At 33.5% G+C, this 26,550-nt stretch overlaps 2 protein-coding genes across 18 annotated transcripts in view; one reads left to right on the top strand and one right to left on the bottom strand.

Annotated features, from left to right (window-relative positions):
- Nucleotides 1–26,550, bottom strand: part of LOC131424885 (endogenous retrovirus group K member 6 Gag polyprotein-like) — a 218,607-nt gene that overhangs the window by 26,853 nt on the left and 165,204 nt on the right. The window lies entirely within an intron of this gene.
- Nucleotides 1–26,550, top strand: part of Znf644 (zinc finger protein 644) — a 105,827-nt gene that overhangs the window by 74,866 nt on the left and 4,411 nt on the right. For 11 of the 17 annotated variants that reach the window (XM_046461540.2, XM_058585125.1, XM_058585122.1 and 8 more), the window contains 3 exons: nucleotides 4,243–7,277; nucleotides 7,456–8,061; nucleotides 9,943–10,065. The exons of 5 other annotated variants lie outside the window; for them this stretch is intronic. In XM_046461540.2, coding sequence (XP_046317496.1) covers nucleotides 4,243–7,277; nucleotides 7,456–8,061; nucleotides 9,943–10,065 — 3,764 coding nt within the window. The remainder of the gene's footprint in view (nucleotides 1–4,242; nucleotides 7,278–7,455; nucleotides 8,062–9,942; nucleotides 10,066–26,550) is intronic. One more of the 17 variants, XM_058585131.1, reaches the window with a different exon arrangement.

Here is a 26,550-nt window from a genome sequence, read left to right as displayed (position 1 = left end):
TGTCTTCTCTTTTCAGTGAGATTTAGCTGTGCGTTTTTGTACATTGTGTTAATAGTATATTTAGGCTTAACTACCAAAGTAATTTAAATGTAATTACTTAATATTGGTTTGCAATTACAATGACAGTTATGAAGTTCTTTTTTTGACCCAATCTTATATTACTAACTGGAGTTGTCATGTGTTCTTAAGGATAATTTAAATGAATATAGCATTTGTGAAAACCTGACAGATCCTAACTATAACTCAGCTAGTGGGCAGCATTATAATTTACTTGCAGTTATGTAATATCGTTATTAGTGAACTGAAGTAGAATGAGGGCAGATTGCACTGAATTTTATGCGAAATTATACTCTATGACAAAGGTTGGCATTATGTAATAAGTACTCACAAAATGTTAACCTGCTTGCAACAAATACAATTAATAATGTACATAAAAGAATGAAATTAAGCTAATTTTCTATAAAAAAAGAATTATTCATGAACAGAAGTGGACAGCATAGATTTGATGACAGGAAGGTTGTATCTAATCTGAATTACTGAGTGACCTAGGAAGCTTGCTCAGAGGGATTACAGAATAATTATGTTAATATGCAATTATCACCTCATTTCTTCTGTAGTAACCTCAAGATGTAGTGTAGTGATGGTGTTATAGCAAGTGCTGATAGTTTGCAAAAATACTGATGTTTGAGATTTCTGAGACAATAAGTCTAGCTTGAGGCATATAAGTGATGATCTGTCATCTTTAAGACAGATCTGACCTTTGTACTTTTTTTTTTTTAAATGCTCACAGTGTATAACTAGAGGCAGTTATAGCTGTAGAACTCATTATGATTTTCTGGATACTGAAAATATGTTTTATGTAGATTTTAAATTCCCATTTCTGGCTGTTTAAAAATGTGAATTTTTAAAAGAACATTTTTAAATTCAAGTAAAACAAAAATTTTATAATTATTTGAGTATAAGAGGAAGGATTTAGTAATGGTATCTAAACATTATTTTAAAAGATCCTAAGTGATACAGCAAATTGAATGTGTTGAATTGGAATTTAGGGGGGGTCTAAGCAATAAAACAGATTATTTTTAATTATTAGCTTCCCTTTTTTAAAACTTAATGAAAAATAACTATCTTAAAACATCTCCCAACTTTGTTGTATAACAAACTGTTATTGATTACTCTGTTATGTATATTTGACTATATAAACTGAAAAATGGGTTGAGACAATATAAAACTAATTTGTAGGTCAAATGCTTTCTTACCTGTATGCTATATAATTCTCTGTGAGTAGGGAGGTAAATGTCAAGCTTCTAGATTATTCAGTGCAGAGTTTAATGATCTATTATTTTTCATTGTATCTCAATGTAATATCTGATACTATTATTAAGAACAAGTACATTTGTAACATTTTATAGTTAGAATATATTCTGAAAATTAAACTAGGAAATTTTTAATTGTTCCTAATACCAAGTCATTTTCTTAAAGCATATTTTCTACCAGATGCAATACATTGTTGGTATTAATGTGCTGCATTGTCACTTACCTAAAAAGGTCTAACTACTTTTAGTAGAAGTAATTATTAATTTGTGGGCAACTATGCCATATTTCTTTATGTCGATGTAAAGGCCTAGTTTTATATATTTTAACAATGTGTAATTTACTTTTTTTGTTAGTTGTTTTGTAAACAAAGTTATATATTGTTCACATTTTTTTCCTGTGGTTTTGAGCAGAACATTTTGATGTCTTTAGAATGTGAACTTATGAAAAGCTCTTGTAAAGCCCTTATTCTGGTAATGAGGTTGCAGTCTCCAAGCCGACATGATATTCTCATAGTTTGTCACCCTGCTGTTCAGGGGGTACCAATGAAGTTGCTTTAAATGGGAAGCGTCTGTTCCATCTCTGAACCTCTAACACCAGAACAGATGGGTAGAACATAGAACATGGAAGGTTTTACCTCTGAGGTGGTAACAGTGAAGCCACTCATTAACACTGAATTTACCACTTCGTTAGCAACGTTGCTTCCTGTTGAGAAAAGGTAATATAGGCTTTCAAACTGACTGAGCATATATTTGTCTACCTCTGTGATTATAATAAAGAGGAACAGAAATTTAAGACTAGTTTTTTAAAAACTGTCATTAATTTTAGATTTTTGAGATTGTTACTATGGAGGCATTTTCCTTTTTCTAGCTTATGTAATGAGAAATATCAAGAATGGGTAATAGTGTAGCATCAAAGCTTGCTTTTCTTTTCATTGACATTTGCACACTAGTTCTAACACATGTTTATGTGCTGCCCATTTTTAACTTCTGTGTTTGTGATGTAGAGTCTCCTGCTGGGTGCTGCATTAGCACCATTTTGGGGTGATATCATTGAATATGATCTTACTGGAAGTCTATTTTTATTACTGTGAAAGTTTACCAATCTTAAAAGCAGAATTTTAAAACCTAAGAGGTGTGGAATAATGATTGTTGCTATGCATAATGGCAAAAAAAAAGACATTGTAATTGTTGTAATATTTATTGCATTAAACATTTTGTGGAAAGAATAAGATCATAGTTATGAGTGCTTGTTCTGCGTTATGAAATATGGAAAATGTTATTAGAAACCTTTTATTATTGAATCAGATTTAATATGTTACAAAGCATGAAATTTGTACCATAAAGGATAGTAGAAATATTGAAATTTATTTAGAATGTCTTCATTTTAAAATATTGGATTATGAAGTACTGCTCTCTTAAAGTAGTATTATTAAAAGTAGTTTATATAAAAATAGTTGATTAAAGTAGTAAATTACTACTTTTAATTAACTACTGTATTTCTAATATTAGAGCAGTACCTAACACATAGTAAGTGCTCAGTAAATAAATCACACTTACTATGTATGATGCTTATGCCAGTACTTTAGTTAAACACCTTTGGTTGCCAGGTATCGAGTTCTTTTAAGTGGTACAGAAAAGATTATTGGGGGGCTTTGCTACAGTTGCTTAATGAAGCAATCAGAACCATAATGCAGCTTGTCTTACTAGAATGAAGTATCCAAATTCTGTAGAAACAAAACTAGTTTTATACTTTAAAAACTTTTACTTTGATTTTACAACCATCTTTATTCATTCAACAACTATGGCCCAAGCACCTATGCCATGTACAGCACGCTGGTTTGAGAAAAATGATGATGACAAGGTTGTTAGTCTCAAAGAGCTTCTATTCTTTCAAGAAGACAGCTATTCCAGTATAATGTGGCTATTTCTAGGAGCAGGATAAAAACAAAGTGTCAGGGAACTCTTCATAATAGGACAGTAAATTCAGCCATGGTATGAATGTCTCCCAAACATTCATTAGTCTCCTATTTAAAAAAAAAAATATCCTGCTATCTTAAAATGATTACCACGTGATCAAAAATGGTTTGAAAAATTTTATCTGCATTTTATATAAAATAACCTAAAAATATATGCTTACGATGTTTCATTATCAAGCATTTTAGGCCACTGCATTAAACCATCAAATCATAAATGGGATAACTGCTTTTAAGAATTTGGGAGCTCAGGCATGAAATTTTAATGTAATCACTTCATTAATTTTAACTTACTAATTTAGAATTAAGGATAAACTGAATAAGGAATGAATGAAACCCTTTGAATAGAGCATTTTTACAGTTAGTAGAATTTTAGAACATTAAACATCTTAAGAACAAAGCATTCTTAAATATTTTAAAAATAAAAATTACTGTTTTATTCATGAGTCATTGATGTTGATAGTAAATATGTTCATTCAGATTTAGATCTTTAGTGAGTAGTGTTTTGTTACCTTTCTCCAGGAATGAGCTTTTAAGTTACAAAACTTATCTGCAGTATTTGACAATTAGACTATTTTGTAGTATAGAATGCTTGTTCCTAATCTACTTACGTAATTTTGTTCTCATTAGCAATATGTGTTTGAGGTTTTGTTTTCATTCTGTAGTATATTCATTTATGTTGTGTGAGGGTATGTTGCATTTCCCTAGACATTCTGTATGCAGCATTGAATTACTGCCTAGCACAAACAACAGTATTGAACTTTGAAATACATTTAAAATGTTTCAATTATTTGAAATGTTGCTACATTCTTATTAGGATGTCAGTATAAAAAAGAATAGAAATATTAGGATATCAGTATAAAGAATAGAAAATAAATGTATACTTTCAACTCTCCATACATTCTAATAGTACTTTTTTTTCATGCAAATCTAAATTTTTGTTTTCCATTTTCTAGACTAAATGTGTTAAATGGGCTTGCCAACAATATGGATGATTTGAAGATAAACACCGATATTACTGGTGCTAAAGAAGAACTCCAAGATGACAACAATTTTATCTCAGAGAAAGAGAGTGGAGTTCATAAACCAAAAGATTGTCAAACAGCATTTCAGAAAAATAATACATTGACTCTGCCTGAAGAACTGTCAAAGGACAAATCTGAAAAAGCCTTAAGTGGAGGCCAGTCTACTCTATTCATACATGCTGGTGCTCCTGCTGTTTCTAGTGAAAACTTTACCTTACCTAAAGGAGCTACTGTTAATGGACCAGTTTCACACTCCTCCTTAACTAAGACTTCCAGTATGAATAAAGGCAGTGTTTCATTAACCACTGGACAGCCTGTGGATCAGCCAACAACAGAATCTTGTTCAACTTTGAAGGTAACAGCTGATCTTCAGCTGTCTACACCACAAAAAGCGAGTCAACATCAAGTTCTATTTTTGTTATCAGATGTAGCACATACTAAGAATCCAACCCATTCCATTAAAAAACTACCTACCTCTGCTTCAGTTGGTTGTGACATTCAAAATTCAGTAGGGAGTAGTATAAAGTCAGATAGCACTTTAATAAATCAAGTAGAGGTGGGCGAGAATAGTGAAGATATATTGGTAAAAGATGATTGTGTTAATACATTAACAGGAATTTCCTCAGGTACAGATGAGTATAGGTCAGAAAATGATGCAAACTGGGATCCCCAAAAAGAGTTTATTCAGTTTCTTATGACTAATGAAGAAACAGTGGATAAAGCGCCAGTTCACTCTAAAGTAGGTCTAGAAAAAAAGAGAAAGCGAAAAATGGATGTAAGCAAAATAACTCGTTATACAGAAGATTGCTTTAGTGATTCCAATTGTGTACCCAGTAAATCAAAAATGCTAGAAGTTGACTTTCTGGAACAGAATGAAGAGGTACAAGCAATAGACTCACAGAAATACACATTATCAAAAGTGAAGCCTGAATCAACTGATGAAGATTTGGAATCTGTAGATGCTTTTCAACATCTAATTTATAACCCAGATAAATGTGGAGAAGACAGTTCACCTGTTCATACTAGCACTTTTATTTCAAATACCTTAAAAAAGAAATGTGAAGAGAGTGATTCTGAGTCACCTGCTACTTTTAGTACTGAAGAGCCATCATTCTACCCTTGTACAAAGTGCAATGTGAATTTTAGGGAGAAAAAGCACCTCCACAGGCATATGATGTATCATTTAGATGGGAATAGTCACTTTCGCCATCTTAATGTCCCAAGGCCATATGCTTGTCGAGAATGTGGACGGACATTTCGAGATCGCAATTCACTTCTAAAACACATGATTATTCACCAAGAAAGAAGACAAAAGTTGATGGAAGAAATTCGTGAATTGAAAGAACTTCAGGATGAAGGAAGAAGTGCACGATTACAATGTCCTCAGTGTGTGTTTGGTACCAATTGCCCTAAAACATTCGTGCAGCATGCTAAAACCCACGAAAAAGATAAAAGGTACTATTGCTGTGAAGAGTGTAACTTCATGGCAGTAACAGAAAATGAATTGGAATGTCACAGAGGCATTGCCCATGGAGCAGTAGTAAAATGCCCAATAGTGAATTCTGACGTAGCTCAGAGGAAAACACAAAAAAAGACTTTTATGAAAGACTCTGTTACAGGATCATCCAAAAAATCATCTACATACATATGTAAGATGTGTCCTTTTACCACTTCAGCTAGAAGTATTTTAAAAAAGCACATGGAATACTTGCATTCCTCATCATCTGTTGATTCATTTGGTAGTCCTCTTGGACTTGATAAAAGAAAAAATGACATTCTTGAAGAACCCATAGATATCAGTAGCACTAAACCATTAATTAAACAACAGTCAACCACATTTCCAAAGAACTCTGCTTTAAAACAAGACGTAAAACGAACATTTGGATCAAGTTCACAATCAAGTAATTTTTCAAAATTCCATAAGCGGCCACATAGAATACAGAAAGCTCGGAAAAGCATTGCCCAATCAGGTGTAAACATGTGCAGTCAAAACAACCCTCCTCACAAGACTGGAACAATTAAAAGCAGCATTGACCAAAAACCTAAGTATCTTCATCAAGCAACTAAAGAAAAATCTAATGCCAAGGCAAATAGCAACTATTTACATAGACACAAATATGAAAACTACAGGATGATCAAAAAATCAGGTGAATCATATCCTCTCCATTTCAAAAAAGAAGTTAGTTCACTAAATTCTTTACATCTGTATTCATCATCAAGTAATTCTCACAATAGTTTTATTTCAGATCCTCATAACCCAGACAACAAAAGGCCGGAAAGCTTCAAAGACCACAGGCGTGTAGCTGTAAAACGAGTAGTTAAGGAATCTAAGAAGGAAGGTTCTGTTGAAGGAGAAGACTTGGATAGCTATCCTGATTTCTTACATAAAATGACTGTTGTTGTTTTGCAAAAACTTAATTCTGCTGAAAAGAAAGATAGTTATGAAACAGAAGATGATAGTTCCTGGGATAATGTTGAGCTAGGCGACTACACTACACAGGCCATAGAAGATGAAACCTATAATGATCTTAATCAAGAACATGTAAACTTATTCCCTCTATTTAAAAGCAAGGTGGAAGGTCAGGAACCTGGAGAAAATCCTACTCTTAGTTATGATCAAAATGATGGCTTTTATTTTGAATATTATGAAGATGCTGGAACTAACAACTTTTTACATGAGATACATGATCCTCAGCAATTAGAAAATGCAGAAACTTCATTGTCAAAGCATAGTTCTGTTTTTCATTGGACTGATTTGTCTCTTGAAAAGAAATCGTGTCCTTATTGCCCAGCAACATTTGAAACAGGTGTTGGGTTGTCAAATCATGTCCGGGGACATCTTCACAGAGCAGGATTAAGCTATGAAGCCCGTCATGTAGTATCACCAGAACAAATAGCCACAAGTGACAAAATGCAACATTTCAAAAGAACTGGCACAGGGACACCTGTTAAGCGAGTTAGAAAAGGTAAGTTTTCATGTGGTTAATTTGGGCTAATGTATCTGTATTCAAATTCAGAGGATTTGAATTTTTTTTCTGGATTTGGTCTTTATTATAATTACAATTTTATATTTCAGAGGTAAATCACCTTAGAGTGGTCCATTTAAAAAAAAATTCTGATATTACTCTTAAAAATTTTTTTTAGCTATAGAGAAATCTGAAACCACTTCTGAACACACTTGTCAGCTTTGTGGTGGTTGGTTTGATACTAAAATTGGATTATCAAATCATGTTAGAGGCCACCTGAAAAGGCTTGGAAAGACCAAATGGGATGCTCATAAATCTCCAATCTGTGTTCTGAATGAAATGATGCAAAATGAAGAAAAATATGAAAAAATCCTAAAGGCATTGAACAGTCGTCGTATTATTCCCAGACCATTTGTAGCTCAAAAACTTGCATCAGGTGATGACTTTCTATCTCAAAATGTTATACCTCTTGAAGCGTACCGTAATGGCCTAAAGACTGAAGCACTGTCAGTGTCGGCATCTGAGGAAGAAGGGCTGAATTTCTTAAATGAATATGATGAAACAAAACCTGAACTGCCCAGTGGAAAAAAGAATCAGTCTCTTACACTGATAGAACTTCTCAAAAATAAAAGGATGGGAGAAGAAAGAAATTCTGCTATTTCTCCTCAAAAGGTCCATAGTCAGACAGCAAGAAAGAGATTTGTTCAGAAATGTGTTCTTCCATTAAATGAAGACAGTCCATTGATGTATCAACCACAAAAAATGGACTTGACTATGCACTCAGGTAAGAGGAAATTCATGAGTATCTTTTTAATTTTAACACAGTTCAGTTGTGCTTTCTTTAATGGAATATTTGTGGAAAATACTTTCTCAGAATCTTCTTATTTAAGCTGCTTTTTTTGCAGAGCAGATTGATTATTCTACTGTCATTTCTGTGTAACTCATCAATTGATGCTCATCAGCACTGAGTCTGTGCCTCATTTCTTGGTCTGAATGTAAGGTGAGAACAAATGCAAAAGAAAACCACCCCCCCCCCAGAAAAAAGCTGATCTGTAAAACTAAAATTGTTATGGATGAAGGATGGTTATGGATGGAAATTTCATGTTGTTCAAAAGCATAGTATTACTAAAAAGGCAAACTTTTGTCATATTTTTGCCTGTGTTTAAAAGTGATGTGTTTTCAAGATTTAGCTATTGGTTTTCCCTCTGCTCAGGTAAAAACAAAACAAAATGGTCTCTATAAACTAAATGGATTGGTGTCTGTGGTATGTTGTGATTAACCTAAAGAAGCGCTCTCTCCCTCTCCAATTCTTCATTGTATTGTGGGATAGTTTGGTTTTGGAGAACTATTGTGAGTATAAAACATGTTTGCTGGGCTTCTAGATTTTACAGTAGTTTTTTAAGGGAACAGACAGATGATTTAGCTTAGTGCTTGTGCACTAAACAGTTTTTCCCTTTTCAAGGAATATTTTGTGTGTATCAGCAAATAATGTGGCAGATAAAGTAGCCAAACTTCATTTGGTGTTGCAGGGTCTGATGTGTATGTTTAGACTAGAAGAATTTTAAGTCTATTTATAAAGGTTTCCTTTGGAGGTTATGAGTGTTGAAGGTTTATATAGATAGGTCTTTTGATTTGAGGCCCAGGTAGAGTGTGTCTGAGGTAATTATATACTGTTGCTTTGTTTACTTTCCACTGACATTGTGATAGCTCAAATATTTGTAATGCAGTTTTGATTTAAGGAAAGATTACTTGTATTTTAAGTGGTTTGAAAAGTGATTTCTCTGGTATGGACTTGTGGCAAATAGGGCTCTTTCTTTCATACAAAGATAGTCTTTCAAAGTCAGTAGCTTTCTGTTTTTTAGGAGAATAAAATGCAGGGAATAATATGCTTCATAGAAGTAAAGCACACTTGTGGCTATGTAAGGTAGAAGAAACAATTGAAACATGTTGGGGGAGTGAGGGTTGTTTGAGAAGTTCTGAATGTATTGTTTCAACATGTTTCTTTCCTGTGATGAGTAAGATGTTAGCTTGTTGATCATTTATTTAGCACAAAGATTGTAGTAAAAAACTTCAATTCATTAACTTTCATTATTGATTGCGCATTCAAAGTAATGAACATAAAATGCCCTGAATAAAATGTTGTGTCTAACAGCTGTTCAGTGGTGTGTTTTACCACCTTTTCTCCCAGCCTTCATCAGAAAGCCTAATTTAGTATGGAGCCTTTTACGGTTTTGTGGGTAAAACACTTTAATTACCACTTTGTCAACTAGACTTTTTAATTCTTTCTATTGGTAATGTTGTAAGCTTTGAAACTTCTCAACAGAACTGTGCTGTTCAAATCACAGAATTGTACTTTAGTAGGTTTAGGAAATGATCTGCGTAACACAGAAATCTGCAAGAAAGTAATAATAGGTGTTAAATTCAGAAGAGCTAAGAGGTTCAAGTCACTCCTCTTTCACCTTTCCAAAGAGCATGGTTTGGCTCTAAATACTAACTACAAACTACTAATAGTTAACTTAATTCCCCCTTTTTATTTCACGTTTAAGCTAATTCATGAACGTTTTTAAAACCATCTTTATTGTGGTACTTTTCTACACACTTTTAAGCTAAGAAAATTTCACTTTTTGAAGTGAGAACTGGATTATAGTTTTCTTTTGAATGATAGGTATGCCTGTGAAGCTTAGAACATGTGTGCATTGCAATACGACGTTTACAAGTGCTGTTAGCCTGTCCAACCACTTACGCGCTTATGCACGAAAGAAGAGTGCTGGACTTTTGACTGGTACAGGTATGTTTGAACAGATATCACAGCAAGTCTGTTTGATACAAATACACTTTTTTTCCCCCCTCACCAGACTGGTGCTAATTCAGGCGATATTTATAGCTTTCTTTGGTAAGCAATAATTGAATCTGATACACATAAATTTCAGCAACTTGTAAACTTAGATATAATTTTAAGCAAGTCATTCTTTTTCATTTGGATCATATTGACTTGATTTGTGGAAAAAAGTAACCGATTAGAGGTGTGAAACTTTTGAGTCTACATTAATTCTATTGATTTTTAAATTATACTATTTTTGATTTTTTAAATTTATTTTTATTAATAGATTCTATTAAAACACCTCTCTTTGGTAAGAAAAATACACACATACACACACAGGTTTGTCTTGGAGAAATGCTTTATTAGAAAAGGAATTATAAAGAAAAGGAAATTACAATGGAATTTCAAATATGTAGAATTGATTAGAAACTAATGAGTTTTTATTAGTCTACAGATAGATTTTTGAAGGGGCAATCTTTGCCCAGTGTGAGAACTGAATAGATTTTACTTTTAATGCTCCTAAATAATATTTAGGATTAGTAAATATAGACATACACATAAGTAATATAAAATGCACATTTCTGTGTTATTTTTGGTTGGCTAGCCCAGCCTTGCAGATAACCTCTTCATACTTCATGTTTGTGAAAATTTTGTTAGCTTACTCATATGTAATATGCTTCTTACACCCTATAAAATGCTTTGCTCTTTCATTTATATAGTCTTTCAGGCTACTGTGTGTCAGCAAATTCCAATTTTCTTTCACATCTTAAAATATAACCCCCCCATCTTTTTGGCCTAAAATTCTATTTCTAGTCTTATGTCTCTTGCTGTTTTTTATCACAATCTTCTGCTTTTTCTAGCTGTAGTTTTCCTAACCTTTTAGTTCTTCCTCGTGTCCTATGACTTAACATTCTAATATGTTCTTGCTGCCAGAGAAACTCTTGTATTCATATTGGCATCTTTTTCTTCTGCTTCTTTGCTTTATTCCTTGATTTGATACACAAATGACAAGAATAACTATCATTTATATTAAAAGGAGGGGAATTGTGAGTTTTATTTTATTGAATTCATGCTCCTATTGTGGGGTTATAAATTTTATATATCCCCACCTTCATCAGACTTGACAGTTGATTGCACACATTAAATGTAGAGGGCAATGAAAATAAGAGAAGATAGAAATGGGAAATAATCCCTAATGTTATCATAGCCACCAATCTTTATTGAATATTTGCTGTATGTCAGGTACTGTTCTCTGATGTTTGTATGCATGACATTTAGTAAGCAACCAGATGGATTGTAGGTATTATAATTTCATTTTACAGGAAATTGGGATTTGGAAAACTTCAACAATTTGAAGTTATATAGTTAATGAGTAGCAAAATTGAAATACAAATCAAGATTGTCTTCCTTTAGATCTTTGTTATTAGTGATTATTCTCTGTCATATATAGGTGATCTTTTTCTTGAATTTCTAATTTTAGAATGAAACAATTGAAAATTCTAAAATGAGGTTGGGTTTAAGGTGGAGAGCATTCTGGTGAAGACTGAGTCTAATTAGAAAATACAGACCCCCAACATGGTTAGACCTAATTTAGACTTTGAAGGGCATGTGAGGATGTATCAGTCTTGACTATTCAGACAGATTTTTGAAATTGGAAAAAAGTGCTTTTACCTCATCTGAAAATCTTTCAAAACATAGGACTAGTTAGTTGTTTATAAATAACTGATAATGACATTACCTTATATTTAAAAAAATTATCAGGGAGAAAAGTAATATCTAATGAATGGGAGTACAGACTAGGCCATTAAGAAAAAAATTACATATTAATTTTAAAATATCATTAATTAAATAGTACTCCAAATGTACTAAGTATTAGAAGATAAAGTGTTGTTTGGTGGTCTTACGCAGAAAGAAGGGAAATGAAAACCTGAATAAAGTTTAGGGTGGTATTTTCTACAACTAATACTTCTAAGAAACAAAAATTTATGTTTCCTTTCCTTAGAAATTCTGAAACATTTTGTTCTGATATTTTAAATCTTCTTGACCAGTAGAGCTACATAGTTGTCTATGATGCTTATTCATGCCAACTAGGAAGTTTTTATTCAACTTATTAATGTTTGTTTCCTAAATGGAGAATTTTATTTATAAACTCCATATATTTATTCTCTTTCCCACATTATGACTGGTATAAAGCATTGATACTAACCTGTTTTCCTAGAGGGTGCCACTGGGTTATTATAAAGAATTCATTAATTCATATGAGTATCAACCATCAGTTTTTCATAGATATGTATAGATGCTATTTGATGAATAAATATCTATATGTATAGATGCTATTTTGATGAATAAAATACCAATTCATTCTTATTAAACCTTACATCACACAATTGAAACAATGGAAAAATAGGAATAAAACCTCCAAAACAATGTCTAATATGTGAGTTCAAGCAGCCTTTATCTACATGGATCTTTAGTTGTATGGTCCATCCTTAAGGAACTCTTTGCTAAACATCTGTTTGATCACTTGAGAAGCCACCAGTTCTTGTCCACTTCTGTGGGGACTGGTAGCCTCTTGAGGAATATTATCCCTTCTGTTCCTTCTAATTGTACTTCTCCAAATATCCTTGAATAGACTGAAAAGGATACCCCTTTGCTTCCCCAAAATACCCTTTTACTGATATCAGATTATTCTAATATGACAGTTCTCAGTCCTTTTTATGAAAACAAAGGGTTCTATCCCAGTAACACACGCTTATTTATATATATAAAATTTTTTTATATATAGGCTTTTCATATAATCTAAAGGTTGTCATGTATGGATCATTCCTGTGGCAGAAAATTTAAAATAAAAATGAAGTAGAAAGGACACAGAACTGGGAAATAGGAGACCAGGGAGTCGTCATATTAGAAAATAATTAAGATATAAAAACTGCTTAACATCAAAGCTAATTCTGTTGTCACAAGTATAAATTAAAATGCACCCTCCCTAATGTTAATAAAAGGAACTGATGAAAAAAGTAGGAAAGCTTTGGAATTGAAAATACTAGGGTTAAATTGTCGAAAAATAAATAAATGTTATAGATTATGATTTTGCCCCAGAACTGATCCAGATTATTTTTATTAAGAGTTTCCATAAATTGCTTAACAGGTTTTCTGGATTTTTAGTTATAGATAATTTATGAGGCTGTATTTTTGTGGGGGGTGGGTGCTGAGGGTTGAACTCTCAGGGCTTTGCATATGCTAGGCAAGCATTCTCCCACTGAATTATATCCCCAGCCCTGTTTTAATTTTTTAATGGATCTTTGTCTAAAGACACTAGTATCAAAGGGTTTACTTTATATCATATTATAAATTCAAGGTGGATTTTACTTTTTCAAGAATTAATTCCAGTTAATATATATTATACTATTGGTAGTCTTTTTTTGAGTTTTTAGTCTGTTTTTAGACTAATATTTTGCATATTCATATAAATTTTTTCTGTTTAGAGTCTTATGAAAACATGATAGAGTTCATATTAAGTACTTTTGAACTTTTATTTTCACTGTTTGCTTTTGTGCTTAATAATATTTATTTGTTTTCTGAGGATGGAACCAAGTAGTGCTTTACCACTGAAGCACATCCCAGCTTTTTTATTTTTTATTTTAAAATAGGGTCTTGCTAAGTTCCGGAGGTTGGCCTTGAACTCAGATCCTCCTGTCTAAGCCTTCCACGTTGCTGGGATTATAGTTGTGCACCACCATGCTTGGCTAAGAACAGTATTGAGTTATTAATAAATTATACATACTGGTTTGACCTTGTCCTAGCTAAGTAACAGTTCCTTTTTCACTCTGATAAGTGTCTTGGATTAGATAATAATCTAATTTAATTTATTTATTATCAGATAATAATCTAATCTATTTTATGCTAACCTTGGATATTAAAATTGCCAGCACAGTTAAAATTATTTAAGGTAAAGTTTATTCTACCAATCTAACCTGCAGTTGGAAACAAACAAATCTGAGATCAAAGTAAGAATGAATTTCAACAGATAAGTAAAGGGAAGTAAATCAGAGTACAATGTTGTGAAACAAAATATATCTGCACAGTGCATGGATGTTTGCATAATGCTGCTCACTGTTAACATAGCATTCGGTTATCTCTCGAAAAGAAGGAAGAATAAGAAAAGTGTTCTTCGGCATTTTTATTAGGGCTATTTTTTTAATCTCTATATCATATAAACTCACATTTATATACACATAATCCATGTTTATTCATTCACTCACTTGAATTGTGTTACACTAATATTTTCTTTTATTAAAAATTAGTGGTAGTCATGACCCAATAAATTGTTGCTATCCACTGTCACTAACTCAGATGGAAAATCCTGCTCCAAGTGTCTGTCTTTGGAACTGGAACTGACTAGAACCAACAATAGTAGTATATTAGAAATTTTAACATCACTTCTATGGCAGCAGGTGAATTACCTTTTTCATTTTATTCTTCTCATCTATAGCTCACATATTCTTAAAATCAAATGCTGACCTCTGAGATTTAAAATAAATCAGAACATTTTAATTACTTATTTTTAAAAAAGCAAGGAAAATATCTTTATACAAACCAAAAATATATTTGTGAAGGACTATATTTCATGATCTTCAGAACACTTTTTTTGTGACATTTTAGAAGTAAAGCACAATTTTTCTCATCTACAACAACAAGTAACTAAGCCATCATAGTTAAAGAAATGACTTTTCCCCAAGCATGATGGCACACACCTGTAATCCCCAGTGACTGGGAAGGCTGAGGCAGGAGGTTCTGAAGTTTGAGGTCATTCCCAGCAATTTAGCAAAACCCTGTTTCAAAATTTAACAAATAAAAAAGACTGGGAATGTAGCTTAGTTGCAAAGTACCCCTGGGATCAATCCTCAGTGCCACCAAAAAGCAAACAAATAAACCCACTTTTCTAACATGAAAAAAAGTTTTAAAAATTAGTATTAGAGCCACTCAGTGTCACTATGAATATCTCTACCTTCTTTTTTTTTTGTAAAGTTTTTTTTTATATATATAATCCACTTTTATTTTATGTTTTTATAGATTACATGTTACTAAATAGGTTCTTTTGCCCATTTTCACCTTTGATGATATAATTGGCCATAGAGACTTACAACAAGTGCTAATGAATATATAACATAGTGCCAGGTGCTGAGTGGGTTTGTAAGCCACTAGAAAAGTCATTCCTGTGTTGTGGAAAGTGCTATGGGAGCACTTTCTGCTGTTATAGAAAGAAAAAAAATAGCATTGTGAAAGCTTCCTGGTGTGCATTAAATTATTTGTCCTTTCACAGCATCTGTGAAGTATCTTTGTTATATTATTATATTATGGCATGTTCAAGAAATCGCAAGCTTTTATAGTGATTCATTTAGCCCAAAAGAGTATAAGTAGAAAATTTGGTCTTATTAAGATTAAACTCTAAAGGATGAAACCATCTTCTATTTAAAGCAGATACCTTGATAATTTCCCTATATTGGGCTTTGTGGGGGATTGTGAAAAATATGTCTATGCCCTCAGAGAATTTAGGAATGTATTATTGGCAACACATATAGAACTATGATAATATGAGAACTGTGCAAGATAGTGTACAATTAAATGGTATATTGCCTGCGAGTGGAGTTGGAAGGAGTTCAGGGTTATTTTTGTCCAGGCCTCATTCTAAAGGGACTAGCAATTAAGTAGGATTCCTTTTTTTCTTGCTGCTTTTACAGTTTGTTGTTATCAAATAGAGCCTCAAAATAAGAGAAAAATAGTACATAAAAACAGTTCATACTGGCATGTTTCTTGTCATTGTTTTTTAAAGGAGAGACAAGAAAGACTAACAGATCATTTACATTCATTCAACAAAAGTTTGGGTTCTGGTACCAGGACTGTGATTGTCTCTGCAACTATAAAAACCCAGTATTCCAGCTGCATAAACATAATCATGACCTATACCATTAGAGTAAGTTCTATAATATTCTATAATATTCAGCCAGACTCCCAGACTGGAAGAATGAAAAGAGTTTTGTGAAAGGTGGGGGGGGGTGGGGGGTGAAGTAGAATGTTCCAAGCAGAGAGCAAAGCAGCATGAGCACAAAGGGATAAAATTTGGGAATCAACAGCTTTGCATATCACCCCTCGGTATTTTGCCAAAAAGAAGAAAACTCTGCATACTGATATATGCTTATCTATGTTTACAGCAGCATAGTTCACAGTAGCCAAGTTATGGAACCAACTTAGATATCCATCAACAGATGAATGGTTGAAGAAAATGTGATATATATATTTTATTCAACCATGGGGCAGTTGCAGGAAAATGGATTGGACTGGAGATGATCATGTTAAATAAAATAAGCCAGACTCAGGAGGTCAAGTGCTGTACATTTTTTCTCTCATGTGTAGGAAGCTAGAGAGAAAAATAGGGAAAGTGTGTGTGTGTGTGTGTGTGTGTGTGTGTGTGTGTGTGTGTGTGTTGGGGGGGTGATCTCATGAAAACAAGTGAGACCAGTAGAGGAAAGGAAGAGGATCAAAGGGAAGGAAAAATGAAATTGATCAGATTGTGTTATGTGCATGTATGAATATGTCACAATTCCTCTATTTTGTATAATTATAATGTGCCAATAAATTTTTTTTTAAATATAGGTTTCACAAAAATGCTATTTCATTTTAATATAGTCAACATTAATTAGTTTAATTAGTTTAATCTTAGTTTTGGATGCCAGGCCAACATGGGTATTTTGTCATGATTAGACAAAACTCTCAGTAATGGACTATCTTTCTACCTCCACAAAAATCTTTTGAATATCTACTTTTCTTTGATTATATAATATTTTGAAAAATATTTTGTAAGTTACAAAAATACGATAAAATTAGTATATGCTCCCAAAAGAAGAAGAAATTTGGAGATCAAGAAGTGCCAGGAGATTCTCATATAGGTATTTGGAAACATGATGGTGTCAGAAAAGTGCAATTAGTGCTTTGAATGCTTCCTAAAGAATTTAGGAAGTCATTGAAGGATTTTTAAAACTAAATGGTCTACTCAAACTTGTATTTTAGAAACCTATCCATGAGACAGTGAAAGATGCTCTTCTGAATTAAGAGTATATATCTTTATGTACTTATCTGCACAGCAATATAGCATATATTCAAGGTATTGAATTGTTCATATTGAGTAAACTTTCTAAGTAACTAAGACTAACCCTTTAAGGATTAACCTTGAGTTTTCCTAACCATTTTGATGATAGTCTTTCTGAAATGTTCTTACTTTTGCTTTGAGAAGCAGTGAACTGAATATAATTTCATCATGTATATATTTTGAATAGCCTGGGTAAGTAATTGTTTTATTATGCCAGCAAGAATTAGGCTATTTGCCCACTATACTAAAAGGAAATTGGCTGATTATTCACTACTTAAGAACAATTTTTTTTCAGCTCATACTGAAGTTTCTGCATTGTGCTAAGTACACAGAGAAAAAATAGATCTCCCAGTTTAGAAGAAGCATGTGCATATGCACGCACATAGACACCCAAGACTAATTGATAAGTGCTATTAGAAAGTTTTGTGAAACAGACTGGAAGTTGAGGAAACAAAAGGTACTTGGAGCCATATTATGACAAGCAAGGCTTTTAAGAAACACTGGAGTTTTTATTGTTGTTGAACACTTGGGTTTTTGTTGTTGTTGTTGTGTGTGTGTGTGTGTGTGTGTGTGTGTTGTGGGGGGAGAGGGAGGGAGGGAGGGAAGGGAAAATTGAACCCAGGGACTTGTGCAGGCTAAATACATAGTATACCACAGCCCTGCATGTAGCATTAGAATGGATCCTGAAAGATAGCTGATAGAAATGGAAATTAGGGCCAGGGGTAGGAAAGGAACATGTGAAAGAGGAGCAACATGGGGCAAGGTGGAAAGTTTATTTAAAAAATACTAATAAGTAGATCAGGGAATTGAGTTGAATTGGTGAAGTAAGTCAGGTAGATGACATAGAGTGCTGGTCTAACATTGAAATTAGTTTTGCAGTGAGGCACTGTTGAACTTTCTAAAAAGAATTGGTATAATGCTTTTGAGACTGCTTTATAAAGTTGGTTGGGAAGAGGAGAAATTGTAGATGCAGTCATTTTAAGAGTCCTATACCAGGGCAATAGCAATAGAAATGTAAAGGGATATAGATGTACACTGATGTTATAGAAGTAAAGTAAGCAGAACTTGGCAGATAGTTAGAGGTAAAAAAAAAAAAATATATGAGAAAAAGGTTTTTATCTTATTCCAGGGAGAGTGGTTATACTAATACACTTGCTGTCAAGTAGGAGGATAGGCTTCATTTACTTCTCTTGTTATCTAGTAATACATCACCCAGCTGTCCACTGTAATAAAGCAAATAGCCATACTTTATTGTATCAATAGGTTTGTTTTAAAAATACAGGTGTTATAGTTTAGATATGATGTGTGCCCCAAAAGCTTAAGGTAAAATTACTGGGTTTTGAGAGCCATAACTGAATTAGTAGTACATTAATTCACTTGAATGAATTAATTGGGTGGCATTTGTAGGCAGGTAAGTTGTAGCTGGAGGAGGTGGGTTACTTGGTGGAAGATATCCTTTGGAGTATTATATTTTGCCCCTGGTGATTGAGAGCTCAGCTTGTTGTCTCTGCTTCCTGGTACTGTCCCTAAGTTGCTTTCCTCTTTCATGCCCTTCTTCCTTTATATTCTGCCTCATCTTAAGCCCAGAGAAATGGAATTGGCCATCTGTGGACTGAGACCTCTAAAATCATAGCCCAAATAAACTTTTTGTTCTCTATATTATTCTTGTCAAGTCTTTTGGTTAATAATGGTAAAAAAGCTGACTACATAAGAGAGTTTTATAACATTGCCACATAAAACCCGTAGATTTCATGATGTCTATTTTCGCTGATCATTGGTTAGAAAATTTAGTGCTATTTGGCCACCCCTCTTTTTTTTTTTTAATAAGCATCTTGTTTTTCCATAAGTCTTACCTTGTTCCCTAGCATTCTTATTGTCTTTGTTACTAATTTTGGGGGGTGTTGCCTTTAATGATTGGGATTTTAAAATATGTCTTAAAAATGTTGTATCTCTTTTGTTGTATTATGCTGTGATTTCTAGTCTGATATTAATACCTTGAATGCTCTTTATAATCTGGGTTAAGATGTAATTAGACCTTACAGTAACATAACATGTTATTGGACAGAGCTAAATGTTAAATAATTTGCTTTAATTGAATTTATGAATGTTATATAATTATACACTGACTTTCTCTTTTGGAGATTAGGCCAAGAGGGTGCTTTGTTGGAGATTGGTTATTGTGTCATGAGAGAAGAAAGATTTCCAGAAGTGGGTCCTTGGGAGCTCCCAGAGGAAGGGAGGAACTTGACTCAGGACAAGTGGGATCTTTGACATACATGATGGAAAAGAATTTCAGCACATGTCAGTGGAGGCAAAGAGATTTATTTATTTAGAACAGCAAGGAATACTCATTCAAGGGAGATTGAAGTTCATCTCGAGTGAGAGATGTGTTTTGGGGGTTCCCACTCTTCTTTTAAAGGAAACTCAATGAGGGATGGGTATGGTAAAGTATGTGGGGATGATATAGATCAGTCTGGTGATCTCAGCATAATTTATGGCGGTCTCATCATTCTCAGGGGCTTTAGGCCTATGTGGTCTTCATTATCTGATCAATTAATAGTGCTAGAAAGTTCTCTCCTTACAAATTTCTCAAAATATCTGTCTTAATCTTTTATTGGTGGGCTAGTTAACAGTGCACATGGTAGATTTATATATTTCCCAGAAATTTAGGGTGGATAGGCATGGGAAAGAGACTGACTTGGGGAGTGATAGGCCTGGAAAAGTATATGGAACTTAAGAATTAAATTTTTATTTTTTTGTTCGTCCTTTATCCAGTTTAAGTTGAGTATAATTATATGAAAGATAAATTTTTATAAATTGTAAGATAAGGTAGTTTTCTTACATAATAATTATTTTACTACTTCTACCACATCTGAAGTGATGTTTCACAAATGCTGAGACTTTAGAGGGCAAGACATATGATAATAATGAGGTAATTCTAAACAAAATTGACTCAGTGCAGATTCATAATGTTTACTTTAATGTTTGTTCTGATTTTAGATGTGTCTTATTCTAAGAAAAATGACTAATATTCATAATACCTTTACACATTGGTTAATTAAAAAGCATGCAAATCCAACTTATCTTGAAAAGAAAATTTTAAGTGTTTTTTTTTTCTTATGGTTACCACAGAGAAGCTATTCTGTATAGCAAATAGCTGACCAGTAAACCATATTGTATTATTATGTACTATAGTATTAGCTTTTTTTTTTTTTTTTTTTTTTTTTTTTTTTGGGCTAACTGGTAAAACTAGTCTCCTTTTAATTTCTCTATTTATAAATCATATTTATGTCTAGCTTTCCCCTTTACATGTTGAGAATACTTACTTAAAATATTATATTACAGATTATCCTTTCTACTTTGAAATAGCAGAGGATTTAAAAAGTTTTTTTTTCTTTTATACAGACTCAAGTTTAAATAAAAGGGAACCTCCATTACTTGAACACTTTCTCTGAATCAAGTTTATAAGGCTGTTGCTACCCTTAGTATAACCTCCTTTTTTCTAGGAAAAACTCAATTATCTCCTTCTTCTGGACTAATAGCCACAAACCTACTCCTTAAAGCAAAGGAAACTTGCTTTCTAGATGGTTTGCGTATCATTCTTTTCCAGATGAAATGTTAAAACATTTTAGGCTGTAGTTAACTTTGCCACCTATTGTTTTGTGATTCTGAGTAAATTACTCATTTTTAGTCACTGGGAAAGGAAACTCTGCTGCTGGGGGAAAAAAAGTTTAGATTGAAAACATCAAGGGAAAATATTATGGTTTGAATCTGGAATGCCCACCAAAAACTCTTGTGTTGAAGAGTTCCTGATGCGGTTATGTCTAGGATTGAGGCTTTTGAGAAGTCATTATATTGGACTATAAACTCATTTGATGGATTAATAATTTGACTGGGTGTCACTGGGATTGTGCCCTTGGGGATGATATCTTGTCCTTGGCCCCTTCCTTGTGTGCCTACTGTCTCTCACTCTGCCTCTCTCCTGCTGTTAGCTGAACAGCCACCTTCTGCCATGCTCTTTCACCATGATGTTCCACCTCATCAGAGCAATGGAGCTGGCCAACTAGGAACTGAAATCTCTAGAAATCAGAAGCCAAAATAAATCTGTCCTCCTATTAAGTAGTTGTTCTCAGGAATTTTGGTCATAGTGACAAAAAGCTGACTAATGCAGAAAATGATGGTGCAGTTAAATACTTATGAGATTACTAATTATATATCTTTATGCTTTAATTCCTGAGAGGAACATTTCTTTCCTTAACTTAAACTGATATCTTGGGAATAATGATTGGCTTGATTATGTTGGTATAGCTGTGAGCAAAGAATTTGTGTTGTGGTAGGAGTAGGGGAGTCCTTTCAAGTTTTAATGTGCTATAGGGAGTGGGGATTTAACAGTTTTTCTTTAATAGCGACACTTTTTTTTTTTAATGGCCAAGAGTTTAATTAAAAGTTGGAACTGCGTGTATCTTTTCTCTTTAGAGTATTAGCTACTTAGGACCCAGGACTAACTACAAAATTTGCAGGATCCAGTGGAAAATGAAAGTGTAATGCCCTTTGTTTAAAATTATTAAGAATTCCGAAACTGCAGTAGCAGAGCATCATAGGCCTCAAATTCATGAAACTAGTCTTGTGGATACTTTGCACAGATAAAAATATGTAAGTTTAGAAAAAAATTGACTCTTCAACAAATGACTTCCCCTTTTCTCTCATCCCTATTTTATACAAGCTAACACTTTTTTTTTTAAATAACAAAACGAAAAAACCCTGATTGTTTTAATTGAGGCTGAAGAAAAGAAAATGCTATTAGCCAAGAGTTTTTTATATGATTGGAACTTATGAACCTTGAAGGATTAGTAACAGCAAAGTGAATCAATTTTATTTATCTGTCTTACACTGCACCCTTTGAGACATGTGCTTCCTCTTCCCACCTCACCACTGCTACTACCACCTTCATCACTAGCTCTTTAATGGTGGTAGAATGGTGGTTTGCCTGTTCATGTTATTTTTATACCTACTATCGCCCTGAATGAACTTATACCTGCCATTCCTTGCCCAACTTGTACAAGCTAACTTAATAGGGGGGGAGGGGGAAATCCCTCTAGTAACATTCCTCTTGTTGGGGATATATATAACCTACCCATTATGTTAAGTTTTACTCTACACCAGTGCTATGTTTTAAAAGTGCCCTGTAAAACTCAGGCTGAAATCTAATTAATAATCATGGTAACAGTTTTAAGAGGTGATTAGGTCTTTGGGGCTCCACTCTCATGCATGGCTTTTATTATGAAAGAGTGTGGGTTTGTTATTAAAAGAAGTGGGTTCCTGATAAAAAGGATGGTTTTGCCCAGCTTTCATTGTCTCCATGTATTTGTTTGTTCTTCTGCCATGTTATGACCCAGCACAAATGGCCTCCCCAAGTATTGGTGCCCATGCTCTTGGACTTCCCACCCTCCAGAATTCTGAGCCAAAGGAACTTCTGTTTGTAATTTACCATGTGTGTGTGTGTGTGTGTGTGTGTGTGTGTGTGAGATGTAGAATTGTTGCTATAACCAATATAACCTGAAAATGTGAAAACAGCTTTGGAACTGGGTAATGAGTGGATGCTGAAAGAATTCAGAGAACAAGCTGCTAAAGGCTCATATTGCTGTGAATGGAGCATTAAGGGTGATTCTGGTGAGGGTTTAGAAGAGAGTATAGGGAAAGTCTGAATTTTAAGTTTTTTTTTTTAGTGTTTGTGACCCAGAATATTGGTAGGAATGTGTATAATAAAGGCTATTCTGATGAGGTTTCAAACAGAAATGAGGAAAAAAATATTGGATACTGAGGTACAAGTCACTCTTGTTATACAGTTGTGAAGAACTTGATAGAATTGTCTGTATGTCCTAGAACTTTGTAGAATACAGAACTTTAGAGTAATGAACTAGGATATCTGGTAGAGAAAATTTCTCAATCGCATATCATTCGGCCTTCTTTGTGACTACTTTTAACTGCTGTGAGTTACAAGAGAAACTGAAAGGTGGAATTAAAAGAGGTGCAGAAGGAGCTGGGATTTTAGATTAGTAGTAGAGTGCTTGCCTGGCTTGTATAAGGCACTGGTTTAGATTTTTAGTATCACATATAAATAAATAAATAATAAAGGTCCATCAACAACTCCAAGAAAGTTAAAAAAAAAAAAAAGAAGCAGCAGCAGCAGCAGAATGGAAAGACTGAAAAATTCTCAGCATGATCATGTAAAATATGTTGAAGAGACAATACTAATGGTGTTAAAAAGATTATCTTAGATAAAAGGAAGCCTTGTGCTGTTCATCAAGACAATAGGATTAAGTCCCACTGCTCCCTGCCTTCTTATGTGGGGCAGTGTTGATTCAAGTGGCCTCAGATAAAAGTGATAAGCCTTGGCTTTGTCCATGTGGTGTTAAGTTTGCCAGTGCATGGAGCATGCAAGAGCTGTGGGGGCATGGTACTCCCACCTAGATTTCAAAGAATGCTATGGACTACCTGGGTGCCCATGCAGAGAGATTAGGGGCTGAACTGCTACAGAAAGTCCACACTAGGCCACAGTAGAGCTGTGAGAGTTGGCACTTTTCAAGATGTCCAAACCTTCTAGTATGTCTAGGAAGTAGCACATGGAGAAAAGTTAATATGAAGCTTTGAGGTTTAATATTGGGTCTAATACCCCTTCTTGCCTATTTCTCCCTTTTGGAATGAGAATGCCTATCATATTGTATTTTGGAAGTAGATAATTCGTTTTGACTTCACAGGCTTACTACTGGAAGAAATTTGCCTCAGAATGAATCATGCCTTGAGTCTCGCCATGCCTGATTTAGAGGAGACTCTGGACTTTGAACTCTTGAGTTGACACTGAAACTTTTGAAGACTTTTGGAATAGCATGGATGTATTTTGTATGTGAGTTTTTAGGGGGTATAGTACAGAATGCCATGGATTGAATGTCCCCTCCAAAACTAATATTGAAATTTTGTTGCCATTGCATTAGTATTGAGAGGTGTAGGGCCTTTAAGAGGTGAACAGGCCATTAGGGCTCCACCCTTATGAATTAATTAATATAATAATTGTGGGAGTTGGATATTTATCACAGGAGTGGATTCCTGATAAAAGGATGAATTTGCCCAATTTCCTGTTTTGAGTGTGCTCACTCCCTTCTACCATGTTGTGTGACTCAGTAGGAAGGCCTTCATAGTTGGTGGTGCTATGTTCTTGGACTTCCCTGCCTCCAGAACTGTGAGCCAAATATATTTATTTATACATTGTTTCTGATTTATCCAGTCTGTGATATTCTGATAAAGCAGCAGGTAATGGACTAAGATATCTGGAATGCCAACAATCAGGGAAGAAACAGATGAAAGGACTTTTAAATGATTGGGTAGGGGGGAGGATAATTGCAAATACAAATATTTTGGTGGTAAATGTTAATTTAATTTTGTGGTATGCTTCTGTATCACAGAAGCTTCAGGTATTTTTATGAATTATTATTCTCTGAAGTAATTTCTGCAGCGAAGAAAAAAGATAATGAAATTCATTGAAGCAGAAGCAGTTATTGTATATAATGAACAGAAAGGTGGAAAAGGGCATAAGATTTTATGTAACAGTGTTAGAGCAAAAAAGTAACTTCTTTTTCTTTTATGTACAAAACTAAACAGTTGTTCAGAAAACAGGCTTGAATTTGTTTGTGTCATATTATCTCTTTGTATGCTTTTCACTGATCTAGTTTAGTGTTTTGGACATTTTGTTCCCGTTTCATAGCATAGCAATATGGCTTTCTTTTTGAGGATGCATTCTCTGTTGTATTTCACTTTCATATTTCAAAACAGCTATTTTACTAAAAGGTATATTGTAAAACTGTTTGTATATGGCCTTACACTCAATTCATTCTTCCCACAAGTAACTATTCCCAGTACCAGTTTAGATCTTTCATAAAATCAGATAATTTCAAAGATTGTTGACAGTCCTCTGGCTGAAGTTGCCCACCTCAGAAAGGTATGAGTGACTGGATTTGTTCCTTTCTAAAGAAGCAGTTTTACTCACAGAGAAGAGAACTTAAGAATTCTTTTCTATAACTAATCTGATAATTTTGCATGTGCAAATACAGATATAAATTGGAAATTGAAAAGGTGTGTGGGAGTTTTTTCTTCTTTAACGCTAATAAGTGCAAATAAAAACCTACAACAAAGAAAGTCTTAGTGTAACAGAGTTATCTATTTGGCAGATACTCATATATAACAACTTTGTTATACCTTTGGCTGTTGATCACAAGTATTGATGAGCTTTATTATGTCAAAATCAAATGTGTTGTACTAAAGTTGAATGCATTCTATATTTAATGTAATGAAACCTGATACAGTGCAGAATAAAACTGTTTTTACCTCTAGATGCAATAAAATCTGTTAAATGACAACATTTGGATAATAGGCATGTTTGCATGTCACCTTTTTCAGATAGGGAAGCTTTTTCTGTAAATCATATTTTATTTAGAAGATACCATATAAATGTCCCCTTTGTATATATGTCAGATACTCAGTGTTTTACAGGAATAGGGTTGGTATTAGGGAAAAAAAAAAATCCTTACCTATTAAATGTAATGTTTTACCAACTTAAAAAAATTTCAAGGGCTAAGAAGTTTTTAAGTAATAATGAAGATATTAAGACACTGAGGCATTTGGGTTTAATTATCAGAGGTCTCAAGTTTTTAATACCTTAATCTTACAGATATATTTCAAAGAATTTTTAAAAATATTTTTTAGGTGTTGATGAACCTTTATTTTATTCATTTATTTATATGCAGTGCTGAGAATCAAACCTAGTGCCTCACACGTGCTAGGCAAGCAGTCTGCAACTGACCCACAACCCCAGCCCTCAAAAGAATTTTTAATGTATGAGGTTCTCTAACTTACTTGGAGCCCTAGCTACCAGAAATTATCAGTCTCGTGCTGGTGGAGTTGTCTTACTTTCCAAAGTCATAATACCTTCAAATTTTAATTACTACAAAAGCCATGATATTCACATTTAAAATTTATATCTGATCATTTATCAAACTGCCTAAACATACATATAGCATCAAAAGTCAGAAAATACCATTTTTTCTCTGTTAAAGAAAAAGTGTAAGCTATTTCATCATCCTGGTAAAGCATGTTCCATGTTTAAAGTATCACAGTATCTAAAAGTAAGTTATTACATGTTTTGTAATTCATAAACCATTCTTTAGCATACTTTCTTACCCTCTCTCAATTTGTTTTATGCCCCTCACATTAATATTCTGTGAATATAGTTTTTAAGTATTGTTATAATGTAT

The sequence above is a fragment of the Marmota monax genome, unplaced genomic scaffold (assembly GCF_021218885.2).
Source record: "Marmota monax isolate L192 unplaced genomic scaffold, Marmota_monax_Labrador192_F-V1.1 WCK01_AAM20220418_F8-fsc00070, whole genome shotgun sequence".
Taxonomy (NCBI): Eukaryota; Metazoa; Chordata; class Mammalia; order Rodentia; family Sciuridae; genus Marmota; species Marmota monax.
Note: the sequence above shows the minus strand (reverse complement) of the source record. Positions and strands in the feature narration are given on the sequence as shown.